A 15,287-nucleotide genomic window follows, 5' to 3' on the forward strand; every position below is an offset into this window, starting at 1 on the left:
TTATAACTATCATCTCTTTTTCCAGTCCCGGTCCAGGCCAGGATTACACATTGTCATTTATTGTCATGTTTCTTTCATTCCTGTTAATCTGGAACAGTTTCTAAGTGTGTCTTTTCTTTTGTGACACAGACATTTTTGAACAGGCCATTTACTTTGTAGAATGGTCTTCCGTTTAGGGTTGTTTGAAGTTACTCATATTTGCCAGGGAAATATCACAGTAGTGATATTATGTTCTTGGACATCATGTGAGAGGCATATGATGTTTGTCCCAGTGTTGGTAAGAGCCAGAGCACTTCAAATCCATGTATAATGCTGTAAGTGGAAAAACTATTCCAGATTACTCACTAATATAACCACTGACTACATTGCTTTTAAACATGGCTTTAAAAAGGTTCTTTACAATTTTATTGAACAGTGTTTAGTATTTGAAATTGTGAAGTCATATATATTACATGTGTGTTACATTTCTTTGCCTCATTTTTTTAGCTGATTACAGCAAGAGACCTCCAGACATCAAAAAAATTAGTGCTTGTCAAGGAGGGTCTGAGCTGTGTTTTTCCCAAATAAAACTCTATTGTTGAAAAGAAACTGAGATTGTACCCTATAGTATAGACGCTTTGGGACTTGGATATACAATGACTTCTTGCTTCATGAGGAATCGTTTTGAAGGTAACAACCTCGTCTTATATTTCATTTTATAAATTTTCAGCTTCCACCTGTGGATGCAGAACTTGACAAAGTTAATAACGTTCTTAGGACAGATTTGGATGGCCTGGTCCAACAGGTATGTTTTTTGGAAAAAATACAATCACTGATTTTATATAATTTTAAAGGGTGGACTAGTACGTAAGAAAATGGGAAACAGCAAAACAGTGAAATTCCAGAGAAGGGTCACCAAGAAGGGTGATAGCTATTGCCTTCCAGGCAATTGTGTTCATCATTCCAGTTCCCAGGATTTTTGTTAAGCACCTGTGATATGTAAAGTGGCATGCTAAGACCATGAGCACCTGTGATACGTAAAGTGGCATGCTAAGACCATGAGAGATCAAGAAGAATATGACCTCTGCTTTCCTAGGCCTCAGAATTCAGTGGGTGTAATCCCGAACCCCACACTGATTCTAATACAAAATGCTGTCCCCCTCTGCCATTGAGTCAGCTATACTGGTTTTCTTTTTGTTCTTTGCCACCTTCACGCATTTGCACACGCTCTTCCCTCTGCTTGGCACTCTCTTCTTTTCTCCCCTCCTAGTAGCCTAGCTTCTTAGTTATTTTATTTATTTATTTATTTATTTATTTTTTGAGATGGAATCCCCCTCTGTCGCCCAGGATGGAGTACAGTGGTGCGATCTGGGCTCACTGCAACCCGTGCCTCCCAGGTTCAAGTGATTCTCCTGCCTCAACCTCTTGAGTAGCTGGGATTACAGCTGTGTGCCACCATGCCTGCCTGAGTTTTGTATTTTTAGTAGAGACGAGGTTTCACCATGTTGAACAGGTTGGCCTCGAACTCCTGACTTAAAGTGATTTGCCCCCCTTGACCTTCCAAAGTGCTGGGATTACAGGCATGAGCCACCGCACCCGGCCACTGCTTAGTTTTGTAAGCTTCATATATCACCTTCTTTTTCTCTTTTTGACATAGAGTCTTGCGCTGTTGCCCAGGTTGGAGTGCAGTGGCATGATCTCAGCTCACTGCAACCTCTGCCTCCCAGGTTCAAGCAATTCTTATGCCTCAGCATCCCAAGTAGCTGGGATTACAGGCACGTGTCACCCCACCAGGTTAATTTTTGTATTTTTAGTAGAGATGGGGTTTCGCCATCTTGGCCAGGCTGGTCTTGAACTCCTGACCTCAGGTGATCCACCCACCTCGGCCTCCCAAAGTGCTGGGATTACAGGCATGAGCCATCATGCCCAGTCCATATATCACCTTCTTAACAGGCCTTTCCTGGGCTTCTTGACTAGGTCAAACCCTTTTTAATACATTCTTGCAGCATTGCAAATATTCTCTGTTAATTTCCTCATAACTGTAATTATTTCTTTAATGTCTCCCTTCCCACCACTGGACTGTAAACCCCCAAAAAGGCAGGGACAGCATTGGTCTGGAATTCCCTGATTTCCCCAGTAGCTTACTAAATGTTGCTGTTTATTCAACCAATAGATACTGAATATGCAATAAATATTTCTTTTTTTTTTTTTTTTTTTTGAGACAGAGTCTCGCTCTGCCCCCAGGCTGGAGTGCAGTGGCCGGATCTCAGCTCACTGCAAGCTCCACCTCCCGGGTTCACGCCATTCTCCTGCCTCAGCTTCCCGAGTAGCTGGGACTACAGGCGCCCGCCACCTCGCCCGGCTAATTTTTTTGTATTTTTAGTAGAGACGGGGTTTCACCGTGTTAGCCAGGATGGTTTCGATTTCCTGACCTCGTGATCCGCCCGTCTCGACCTCCCAAAGTGCTGGGATTACAGGCTTGAGCCACCGCGCCCGGCCAATAAATATTTCTTTTTAGATTATAGTTCAGTAGAGTGCCTGGGCCTATGGAAAAATGAGAGGATAGTTTTATTCTTAACTCTTGTCATTTAGCATGGATGTAAAAACATCTCAAATCTCTATTAACCCATTTATGCTTATTGTTCCACTATTGGAATGCTAAGCTCATGGGAGTTATTTATATCCTACTGCCAAATGTCATCACCAGGTTCTGATTTTTCACAAAAAATATTTGCAACCTTCAGCATAAGTGGGTTAAACACTTGTCTACATATGTTTACTAGATACTTACTGACAAAGTAAGTGGCCCTTAAACAAGTTATTCAAAATTTCTTGGTCTTTGCTCTCTGGTGTTATTTCATTTGTTAAAGACGGCATTGAACCGGGAGATCTGTAAGACACTTTCCAGCTGTGAAATCCCCCATGGCATCTGCAAGTCCAGACACAGATGAATGTCAAAGAGTCAGGCACACAGAAAACCAACACAAGCACTGGTGTGCTCAGTAGCTTAGTCTCCTTGGAGGAAACAGAAGTCATGGATGTTCATTTTGTAACATCTGATGTAGCTAGGCTAAGGTGGAAACTGGCTGGCACCATAAATCTTATGAAGGTTGAAAGTGCTGTACTTTTCCCTGGCAGACAGCTAAGTACACCAGCAGACGTGAAGAAACACTCACCAAACGCCTTCCAGAGGAAAGGCTGGACGTTTAGTTGAATTATTTGGAAATAATGATATTTCCCTCTCATGGAGGTTTACCCCAAAGCCCTAAAGCCCTATCACTTGGCACGGTTGTTTTTTCTTTTTGTTCTATCCTCACCACCGTTGTATCCTCTGTAAGCCATGCTTTGGGATATATATATATATATATTTTTTTTTTCAGCTAGACTATATCTCTAATTTTATTTTTAATTAGAAAGTAAGATTATGTTTTTAGAAATTCACCTTATGTCTGCACATGGGATATTGTACCCATCAGGGCCTCTTAACCTCAGCACTGCTGACAATGTGCATGGCTCTTAGCGGTGGGGGCTCTCCTGTGCATGGTCGGGTATTTATTAGCATCCTTGGCCTCTCCCCCCACAATCCCAGCAGCAACCCACAACTGTGATAACCAAAGTCTCCGGACTTTGCCAAACATACCCCAGTTGAGAACAAAATTTCTCCCAGTTGAGAACCACTGGGAGTATATATGTATACTATATATATATGTATGTATAGATGTATGTACCCATAATAGTACCTAGGCTCTGTGTAAATATGTTGATTTTAAAATTATGGGGACCCCCATATGAAAAATTTCTAACACGATCTTTGATTGATATAATTTAAAGACAATGCTCTTTAAAGGGGATTTTTTTTAGACTCTTGATGACCGTATAATGATCATTTCACCCTTAAGATGAATGTTATATTTTTATTTTGCCTCTCTACTCGTACTAAGTTGCAAAATGAGTGACTAGTCAACTAGTCTTCAACTTACCGCGCACATCCATTTACTTTGACATGTTTTTCAGGGCTATCAATCCCTTAATGATGTACCCAACAGAGTGCAAAGCCAAACCAAGACCGTCGTAGCAGGTGAGATTCACAGTTTGAGGTGATTTTGTGTCTCTCTGATTAGAAGGTCAGTACAGAGAAATGTGTTGCCAAGTATTGCATTGTTCTTTTCCTTTAAAAAAAAAAATTCTCATTAAAACTGTCAAAACGAAACAAGTATCAGAGCTTTACAATTGTGTCACTTCATTCAGTGACTTAAAAACAAGAACAAACCTGTTATTGAACATTGATAAACATCATTCAGCCCAGCCAGCAGCTGCCACATGGTTGAGAGCCGCAGTGTAATCCAGGTCCCTAGAGTGTGTGCCTTGAGACTTTACAGCAGCCACAGTTTGGAAACGCATTCTGATTTTCACTGAAGAGAAAAACTGTAGATTATTATATTTTCTAGACAAACTTAAAATCAAACTTTTAAAAGGAATATTGTATAAAAGGATTTATTTTGTCGTTAGGAAGATTTTAATCTGTCCACTGAGGCTGAGGCAATAGTATTTTAGGCTCCTAAGGTTGCTTACAATTTTGGAGAGACAGAATCAATGTGGAGAGGATTCTACTCAAATTACTGAATCATGCCGTATTTGGGTTATGGGATTTGGGGTGAACGTACAGAGGGAGAGAATGCAGTGGTAGCAGTTCTTTGTGCAATGATAGAGACAAACCTGGGTTATTTGCTTGAAGAAGAAATCTCTGGGCTGGGTGCAGTGGCTCATGCCTGCAATCCCAGCACTTTGGGAGGCCAAGGCGGGTAGATCACCTGAGGTCAGGAGTTTGAGACAAGCCTGGCCAACATGGTGAAACCCCATCTCTATTAAAAATACAAAAATTAGCCAGGCGTGGTGGTGCACCCCTGTAACCTCAGCTACTTGGGAGGCTGAGGCAGGAGAATCACTTGAACCCAGGAGGTGGAGGTAGCAGTGAGCTGAGATCTAGCCACTGCACTCCAGCCTGGGCGACTCTTTCTCAAAAACAAACAAACAACAAAAAAAGAATAGGAAAGAAAAGAAATCTCTGAAGCTATGTAAAGCTATCTTCTATTTCTTTGAAAAATCAATTTGGTGCTGCTTTTATCTGTTGAGTAAGTGGTTTTAAAATGTTATGTTAGAGATACTTGATTATTTTTCCCTAATAGTGTTTTTTTGACCTGTGAAGAGTTTGAGTAAAAAAGTGTTTTATCTTGCTACATAACACTTTAGATGTTTTGTGGGTTTCCTTTTGTATAGTATAAGATTCTACTTTAAAATATTAAGATATCAAGGACAGGGTTCAGACTTTCGTGTGCTAACCTCTGAAGGCTGATGCATGTTCTACGTCTGACAGTCACCTGCTCACTAATCTCTGTGTTTAATTTTTTGGTTTCCCCTCTCTGGACCTCTCCTGCCCATACGTGCAGCCCTTCCTTGTAAGTCTGACACAGCAAAGTGTGCTGCGTGCGTTGAGTGTGGCCCATGGCGCATGGTGCCATTGCCTGAGCACGAGCCAGCGTTTTCCTAGAGCCGGGTCAGTGCCGCTCTGTCAGCCTGGATAGCAGGTGTTTAGTTTCATGTCCTTAGCTCTCATCCCAACCTGAACAGATTTATTTAGTGCCAACTCTGTGCCAGGCTCTGCCAGGCACTGGGCTGTGAGATGCATAAGCCATGAGTTCTTCTTGTCCTTTAGTCAGCCATGTGTACACAAACTTGTTGTCACACTCTGGCACCATGATCAGGTTGGTGCCAGGGAAACAAGTTGAGGAGAGGCTAGTGGGAGGCTGCCTGGAAAAGGGGACATCGAGAGAGTTTTGAAGAGGGTATATGATAAGAGAGGGCACCAGTCACGTAGAGAGTTGCCAGAGCAGCAAAGTCACGGAGCCATGTCGTGCATGAGGGCAAGCCAGGCTGAGAAGCAGGCACAGGCCCTAGGAGCTGCTCCTAGAAGACGAGAAGGCTGCATTCCCCATGTCTCAAAATCTCAGAAGTAACCAAGAGACCCACTGAGTCATTTTTGGCCAAGGATCCTCAGGTGTTTTCACACACGAGCCATCTGGAGAAGGCAATGAGCCCCAAGGAGTAACAGTCCGTTCTTAACGAGTCACATCCAAACACCTGACACTCTGTTGCTTGCTTCTGTGTCTTTGATTTCTAGATGTCATAGCTAGTGAAAAACAAACTTTAAAAAAGTTTCCAGGGCCGGGTGTGGTGGCTCACTGCTATAATCCCAGCACTTTGGGAGGCTGAGGCAGGAGGATAACTTGAGGCCAGGAGCTCAAGACAAGCCTGGGCAACATGGTGAGATTCCATCTCCCCATCTCTACAAAAAGTAAAATCGTAAAAAAATTAGCTGAGCATGGTGGTACACACCTGTAGTCCCAGCTATTTGGGAGGCTGAGGTGGGAGGATCCTTGAGCCCAGGAGGTTGAGGCTGCATCGAGCCATGATCATGCCACTGCACTCCAGCCTGGGCAATACAGAGAGATCCTGTCTCAAAAAGAAAACGAAAAGTTTCCTGCCATTTTTATGTGATTACATTTTGAACCAAGCTACCATCTCTATTCTCTACCTGAAGTTCACCAGGAGCCTCAGGATGATGTTTTGAGAACTGCTAATCTTGTCTCTGCTGCTGCAAAGAGATTTACCTCTCTTGCAGGATCAGTGGACTTTTAACTGATTAGTGTGTTCTTAGTATGTCCATGTGAAGAATCACTTGGATACAGCCACCTTCAGAACTCATGTAAGCACTGGTTCAGGTGAAATCCTGCACCCCAGGTGGGTTTGATTTTAGGACCTGTTGTGATGGACACTCTCTAGAAAACTGGTTTTCTTTGAACTTAACTCCTGTCTGAGATAGTAAGACTGATAGCAAAGGAAACTGGCCACTGAGACTACTATTGGTTTTTGAATAGAAAAGACACAGACGTACTTCCTAAGAAGTCTCAATTTGTATCAGTCAGGTAAAATTTTAACAAAAATATCACCCAGAGTCACTTGCGTTTTTTGTTTGTTTGCTTGGTTTTTAAATGGGGCCTTGAGAATTACTCCATTTCTGAAGGCTTTTATTTTCTTTTCTTTCTTTCTTTCTTTTTATTTTTTATTTTTGAGAGCGACTCCTGCTCTGTCGCCCAGGCTGGAGCGCAATGGCCCAATCTTGGCTCACTGCAACCTCTGCCTCCCAGGTTCAAGTGATTCTTCTGCCTCAGCCTCCCGAGCTACAGGCGTGCGCCACCACAACTGGGTAATTTTTGTATTGTTAGTAGAGATGGGGTTTTGCCATGTTGGTCAGGTTGGTCTCGAACTTCTGACCTCAGGTGATCCTCCCACCTTAGACTCCCAAAGTGCTGGGACTACAGGTGTGAGCCACTGTGCCCGGCCCTGAATACTATTTCTTAGATGAAGAAAATATTGTTATTACTTCTTTATTTTCCCAAAAGCATGTAATGGGGACTTTAGAGTCAGATGCACCCAAGTTTCAATCCCGTTATCAGAGCTTTCTTTTAAAAGACCCATGGGCAATTAATTAAATCTCTGCGAGCCTCCGGGTCGCTGTTAGTAAAATGGGGAATGGGACTATCTACCTCAGTGAAATAAATGAGTTACTATTTATAAAAGTGCCTGGCACATAGTCTGCACACCATACATTTTAATCACTTGATCTACTGTAAGTAAAGTAAGTAGAAGAGAGAAACTGGCTTGACTTCAGTACCATCTCATTAAAGTCAGTCCTCACAGCTTGCTGTTTTGTTGTTAAGTAATTGCTTTTCGATGGTCTTGGCTATATTCATGCTTGTTGTAGAATCTTATCATATTTTAAACTCATACATAACATGAGAAAAACTAAAGGTGGTTCAGGCTTTTCTGTTTGGCTCCAAAACAAAGTTTCTATTTCCTCCATGTTTGCAAACGCATAACAAAGGTATCTTTGTTTTCAGGTATCAAAAGGGTCTTGAATTCCATTGGTTCAGATATCAACAATGTAACTCAGCGTCTTCCTATTCAGGATATACTCTCAGAATTCTCTGTTTATGTTAATAACACTGAAAGTTGCATCCACAGAAATTTACCGACATTGGAAGAGTATGATTCATACTGGTGAGTGTCTCCTTGGAGCTGGTGAACTACGAGAGTGAACTTTGTGGAGAACAAGATAAGAAATCTGACATTAGCACCAGGATCATCTTATGACAGCAAATGGTACAAGGAGGCCATGACCTGATATATGTTAACCCCAGTTTATGTTCGTTAGAAAGGTTGAAGTGCTCGCTTAGACCAGGCAGCACATATACTAAAATTGGAACAATGCAGAGAAGGTTCACATGACGCCTGTGTACAGATGATACGCAAATTTATAAAGCGGTCCACATTTTTTTTTTAAGTTGAAGACTGGACCTTCATGAGCCAAATATTTGATAATTTGCAACTTTGATGTCATTAGTGGTTTCTGGAATACTAGCTGTAATTATCAAACTAGGCATGTAATGAGATTTTAAAGCTTAAAAGTAATTAAGAGGGACATCTGGGAAATCTCCTTTTCTATTTTATAAACCAATATAAACATTGGTTTATAAAATAAATATCCAGAGGTTGGTTCTTACTGAAAGAGCATCCTTTTCTTAGCTGTGCTTGGAAACATGTGAATTGCTCCCAGAGCTTAGGTGAGCAGCTGTGGTGCCCACTGGTTGTCCCCTTAGAAAATGTGAGTGGTAGGGTTTGGCCTGGGGTGAGGGTGGTGGACATCCCAGCCAGAGCCCGGGGGAGGGAAGGACTTGGAGGCTCAAGAAATTTAGAGGATCATCTATTGTGTAAGATGCACTTCTGTCTCTGAAGAGCTCAGCCACCCTTCATATCTCGCAAGCCCATGGGGAGTCCGGAGACTCATTCTCATGTGGATTATTTCTTATACAAGACCACAAGATATGTAATTAAAATTATCGCAATTGGCCGGGCGCGGTGGCTCACGCCTGTAATCCCAGCACTTTGGGAGGCCGGGACGGGCGGATCACGAGGTCAGGAGATCGAGACCATCCTGGCTAACACAGTGAAACCCTGTCTCTACTAAAATACAAAAAAATTTAGTCAGGCGTGGTGGCGGGCACCTGTAGTCCCAGCTACTTGGGAGGCTGAGGCAGGAGAATGGCGTGAACCTGGGAGGCGGCGGAGCTTGCAGTGAGCCGAGATTGCACCACTGCACTCCAGCCTGGGCAACAGAGCGACACTCTGTCTCAAAAATAAATAAATAAAAATAAAAAAAAAAATTTAAAAAGTATAGCAATCGATACCATTTAAGAGACAGTTTCAGTGTGCCCACCAAGCACTTTCTGCATGACATTTCTTTTAATACTCTCAAAAATTCCCTGGGCTGTGTTCCATTTATAACCCTGTTTTATAGACAAGGAGACCGGCTCAGGGAAGTGAAGTGACTTCCTTAAGGCCAGCTAGCATACAGCGGAGGTAGGTTTTGAAGCTCCATGTGGCTCTGCTTTTTGTCACTGCCCCACAGACAACAAGCTCCAGGCGGCACCTGCCGTGATTCCCTCGTGGGACTGGGCCACCCCAGCAAGTCTCAGAAAAAACAGAAGGCAGACCCTTTCTCAATGAACTTATAATTTCATTAAAGATCAGAGCTTCACAAACGAGAAAGAATAGTACCAATACCTGTCTACCTGACTGCCATCCATCTCCCTTCCTTTTTCCCCTGCCCTGACACCATGAGCTTATCTTAAAAAGAAAATCAACTGAGCAGATGCTCCTTTAACTCTAAAAGTTTTCTGAGACCAGCCTCCGTGACTTATTTAATTTTGTGCCCTCACTGTCTGGAGCAAACCTCCCCAGAATGGTTGTCTGTGGCTATTACTATGATTACTGAGATTGCTCTTAATTGAATGAAAAGCTTCAGTGGCGACTTTTGTCAAGAGACACCCAGCAGAAGTAAATTCTTTGTTTTTTAGTGTCTTAAATGTTGGGAAGCATTACTACCCTTGAATGCCTCTTGCTGCCCGGAAAGGTTGTTCTACCTTCCGGGAATGCCAGGAAGGCCTAATTGAGGATCCATTATCCTAAAATGTCTCGCAGGACCATTATGAAATTGAGATTTGTATTCTGCAGGCATTTGATTTAGGATGCTCATAAAATTCTAAATACCCTATGCATCTGCCACGTAATCTGTTTCAGTAAAGAATACAGCGGCCCCAAATATTTCTGCAACCACAAAATGTTTTAGAAAAAGGCCGGGGAAAAGAATCCAGTATTTCTTTATCGGTAGTCTAATCACGATCTAGCCATATGCCTTCATTATGATAATAGGCACTTAGAACATCAGAAACCTTAAAAGAACATAAAAATCTTAAGGGTGTTTTCATCAGTAGCCTTGGAGAAGCTCAGTGCGCTCTGCTTATGAACTCTGTGTGACACCCGTGGGAATCAAGGCAAAGCAAGGAAGCAATGATCCCATGACTACCAAGAACAATGCAAACCTCGGATCAAAATAAAACTTTCTCCGTTGGTTGAATTGGAAGACAAAGGGTGGGAAGGGATCTTTTTGTTCAACATTATTGCCCTCTGAGGAATTGATAGAAGACTCTGATTTTAGAAGCCAAGAATAACTCATCGGCTCCAGCCTTAGTCCAGCAACTTTTGTGTTAGGGTGGCATCGCCCGTGTCATGTTTACTAACACTGTGCTTGCCTCTCCAGGTGGCTGGGTGGCCTGGTCATCTGCTCTCTGCTGACCCTCATCGTGATTTTTTACTACCTGGGCTTACTGTGTGGCGTGTGCGGCTATGACAGGCATGCCACGCCGACCACCCGAGGCTGTGTCTCCAACACGGGAGGTGTCTTCCTCATGGTGTGAGTGCCTGCTCCTCTCTGTCACGTGGGGGTGGGAATGCAAGGGAGAGACTGGGTGCTGACTCTGCTGTTACACAAACCCAGTGCCCTCTGGGCCACGCACGCGGGGTTCCAGCTCCCAGGTCGTGAGGAGGAGAGATCTTGCTATGATTGGACCTTCCTTGATTTGGGTACTCCTGTCAAGCATAAACATTTAAAAAAAGCACACACAGAAAAACAATAACAACAAAGACACTAAATTACTTGCATTTTGATAGACCAACTTAAGAACACTATTTATATATGGCAGGCTCCTTTTAAAAGCAGCTAGGCTTGCCTTCTTGATTTCTATTGTTCCTTCTTTTTATTCATTCATTCGTTCATTCATTTACTCACCAGAGGCTGAGCCAATCTCTTGTGGGACAGCAGTACTGGTTAGCAGTATTGCTAGCTTGAAACTCTAGAGACTTGATTTAGAACTAAGGCTGCCAAGCCAGAACCCTTAGGATTTAGACAAGTAGCCTAGATTAAGCATGAGAACAGGTGTGAGGCAGCAGGGGGAGGTACACCTGTGGCAGAAGACTGGCGTGACTGTCCCTGCTTTGAAGACATTCATCTCCAAGTTCATGTGTTTGAAAAACCTTTGACTCTATGGGTACAAGAGAGCATAGTAGGCATGAGCCAGGTGCAACTGGAGCCAGAGCCAGAAATGTAAGCTAGGATGTGGTGTAATGGCTTTGAATGCTCTGCAGAGAGGGAGCTGTGTGGGTTCTGTATTCTCTTTTTGAGTCAATATTCTCTTTTGGATAAGATCATGAAGAATCAGCAGTAGGGAGTGAGATGGGGCTCGAGATCAGTGGTTAAGGTTTGAAACAATTCCTTTGGGGAGTGAAGAACAAAAACCTGAGTTGTGTTCTCTCATTTATCCACTGAAGTCACTAACACGGGCCTGTGAGTGAGCGGGCTGGAGAGCAGGTGCTGTGCATTAATTTGATTAATTTGTTTTTTAAAACTTTGAGTTTTCAAACCAAATTGTCACACACATACACACACACACACACACACACACACAACAAACAAACAAAAATCTTTGGGTCACTGGAACAATAAATCAGGCTTCTTAGAAGCTATGATTCTAAATCCTTTCCCTAAAATAATTTGGCTCCAGTATGGTATAGGCCTTTGCTAACAAGAGTCTTAACCTTAGAGCTAATGACCTGGGGTCTACCAGGGCTGGACAAAGAACTCCACACACAGAGAAGCCTAGAGGCTCACAGACCAAAGTTAAGAAATTGTATTTGTCCAGGGGTGATGGCTCACACCTGTAATCCCAACACTTTGAAAGGCCAAGACAGGTGGATCACTTGAGGCCAGGAGTTCGAGACCAGCCTGGCCAAACATGGCGAAACCCCATGTCTACTAAAAATACAAAAATTAGCCGGGCATGGTGGCACATGCCTTAATCCCAGCTACTTGGGAGGCTGATGCACGAGAATTGCCTGAACCCAGGAGGCAAAGGTTACAGTGAGCCGAGATCATGCCAACTGCACTCCAGCCTGGGCGACACAGTGAGGCTCTGCCTTAAAAAAAAAAAAAAGAAGAAGAAGAAAGAGAAGGAAAGGAAGGAAGGAAGGAAGGAAAGAAAAAAGAAAAGAAAGATGCTTAGCTGCAAGTACCTCTGGACAGAGAAGAAAAAAAAGAGAAATCACATCCGGAAGGAAAAATGAATTTGTCTTCCCTTTTTGTTCAAATGTACACAGATACGCAAAAATACATTAAACAGAAAATTATTAGGTTGGTGCAAAAGTAATTGCTTTAATGTTTAATTGATTTTAAGTTTAATGTTACAAATTTAACAACCCTGATACTTGGTTGTCTGTCAGTGTTTTGGTGGTGTGTGTGTATATATACATATATTTCCATACTTTTTAACTACTTGAAAGGTAGGGTAAATTGCCCTGAAAAATGGTGCACCCCTCATCAAAATTTTATTCACTTTTTAAAGGCATACAACCAAAAACATGTGATATCCAGCTTCAAAAAAAGAAAAAATAAAACAGAGAAATCATCAACAAATTGATGGAGGCTAAAAGCTACCTTAATTTAGATACACTAATTCTATAGACATGGAGACGTATTGCGTGGAGGCCATAGGATTTATCTCAGCAGCAGGAAGAAGGCTGGGAACTGTCAGATGTTGTTTGATTCATTTCAAGGAGTCTGCAGACTTAGGGTGGCGATGATTTCTTTATTGTTGAATGCCACCAGTCAGCATGGCGCGCTTTGCTGTGCTTGGCAGAATTCTCTACTTCTTGAGGTATCTGGTAAACAACTGGATAATTGTGAAAGGGGGAGATGATACAAGCGTCATCAGTCTAATCAGACTAATTAGAAGAACGCAGTTTCTTTTTTCAGAACTGTTTCCTTGCTTGTAGAAACCAGAAAGAGTATGTGTAGTTTTGTTGCAACCAAAACACCACCTGCTCTTTAAAAATGGTGACACCATCCAATCAAGAGCATGGTCTCTTTCAAAACCAAGCAGGAATTCTTATCTCCCAAAAGGATATCAGTGAAAGATGTGGAAGGAGGAAAGTCAGAGAGCCCTGGCTCTGCTCTGATCTTTCATCTTCAGAGGGTCCCAGAAACGTTTTATTTTATTTTTGTAGAGACAGTCTCACTTTGTTGTCTAGACTGGTCTTGAATTCCCGGTCTCAAGAGATCCCCTGGTCTTAGCCTCTAATGTGTTGGGATTACAGGTGTGAGCCGCTACCCCCGGCCCCAGAAGCATTTTAGCAGCTGAATAGAATGCAGTGGTGAATGTATTATCTGTTGCAGGGGGATGTAGGAGGCTTCTCCAGAGATAAGGAGATCTAACAGTGGCACAAGCATCTCTTGTTTTGAAGCCCATCATAAAACTTCCCATTTTAGGTATTGACAACAATGCCAAGAGTAGCCACAGGTATCGCAAACTGGGCACATTCCTGTGGCTGGTGGCAGTTTCTGAGGTTACAGAAAGAAGTTTGTCAGGCTATATAGCAAGGGCTGTAAAAAGACCATGATGCTCTTTGCCCAATAATTTCCATTTTGGGGACTCTAGGTGAAGGAAGTAGGCCAAACTATGAAGAAAGCCAGGGAAGAGTTGTTGCAGGATCAGTTGTGATAGTGAAGCAGCCTACCTGTCAGGCTGTAGAGGAGTGGCCAAGTGAGTTACGTCACATCCATGCATGGAAGATCACATGGCCCCTGAAGTGATAACTGGGTGACTGTCCTGATTTGTTGACAAAAGTTTCTAAGATAATGCATTTGAAAGGGGGTCAGAAAATGATGCATGTATTATCCTAACTGTGCACATCAGGGGTTAGTCAGCAAGCTTTTCCCAAGAAGGGCCAAGTAACAAATATTTTAGGTTCTGCTGGCCACATACAGTCTTTGTTGCATATTCTTCTTGTTTTTCACCTTCTTTTGCTCTTTCATCTTACTCTGATTCTCCTCGTCCTCTTCCTCCTTTTCAATATTTTCAGTACACATTAGCCATTATCTCACTAACCTTAGAAAAACAGACCTTAGGCAGTGGTTCCCCTACCCCTGATCTAGGAATGTGCATATTTAGAAAATAAAGGCTGGAGGTGTTGACTGTATGCGATTTAGAGTAAGAGTCACGGTGCTCTTTTTAGACAGCTGTCTTAGTTTTTATGAGTTTTTTTTAACTCCAACACACAGACACACATGCTCAGACGGGGATCCTGGCGTGGCCCTCACTCACTTCTTCTTTGTGTTCTCCCAGACTCAGAAGCCTTGTAGGTCAGAGAAAGTCAGGCTGACCTAGGCCTTTCCAATGAACATTATTTGCTATTTATTTTAGTGAAGAAACACAAATGCTGTGATTATGGCTTTGGTGTCTGCAGCCAAAGGGGAGAATCGTGCCCTTAGGAGGGGGTGCTGTGGTGATTGCAAGCATCAGCCCACACCCTTCTGAGGCTCCTTCCTGGTGTGCACCAGGGATGGTTTTTGATTTGGCAAGTGCCCCTAGATTGATTTAAGAGTTTGTTCTCTCTCTCTCTGTCTATTCCTAGACAGCTAGGCACTGCTAGAGAAAAGTTACGCACAGGGTACATTGGGTATCCCTACAAACTTAGCATCTCCTGTCTCAAATGCACCTGCCATAGTCTGATAAATCTTTTATTTCGTTTTCTTCCTTCCCTTTCTCTTTTTCTTCTTTTTCAACACCCCCCACACTTTCCTGCAACAGTCTTTTCACTCTGATACATCCATCTTCCTCTACTTCACCCATCTCTTAGCAGATGGCTTTACCTCCTTCTTCTCAGAGAAAATAGAAGCCATCATGCAACTTCCCATCATCAAACTTCCAAACACACATGCTCCCAAACACACATGCTCCCAAACACACATGCTCCCAAACACACATGCCCCCAAACACACATGCCCCCAAACACACATG

The 15,287-nt window shown here is 42.8% G+C and overlaps 1 protein-coding gene across 1 annotated transcript in view; it reads left to right on the top strand.

The window, feature by feature from the left end:
- Positions 1 to 15,287, top strand: part of PROM1 (prominin 1) — a 125,181-nt gene that overhangs the window by 75,667 nt on the left and 34,227 nt on the right. The window contains exons 11-14 of the mRNA XM_011948851.1: positions 710 to 784; positions 3,994 to 4,057; positions 7,938 to 8,097; positions 10,697 to 10,849. Coding sequence (XP_011804241.1) covers positions 710 to 784; positions 3,994 to 4,057; positions 7,938 to 8,097; positions 10,697 to 10,849 — 452 coding nt within the window. The remainder of the gene's footprint in view (positions 1 to 709; positions 785 to 3,993; positions 4,058 to 7,937; positions 8,098 to 10,696; positions 10,850 to 15,287) is intronic.

Source organism: Colobus angolensis, unplaced genomic scaffold, assembly GCF_000951035.1.
Source record: "Colobus angolensis palliatus isolate OR3802 unplaced genomic scaffold, Cang.pa_1.0 Scaffold284, whole genome shotgun sequence".
NCBI classification, from domain to species: Eukaryota; Metazoa; Chordata; class Mammalia; order Primates; family Cercopithecidae; genus Colobus; species Colobus angolensis.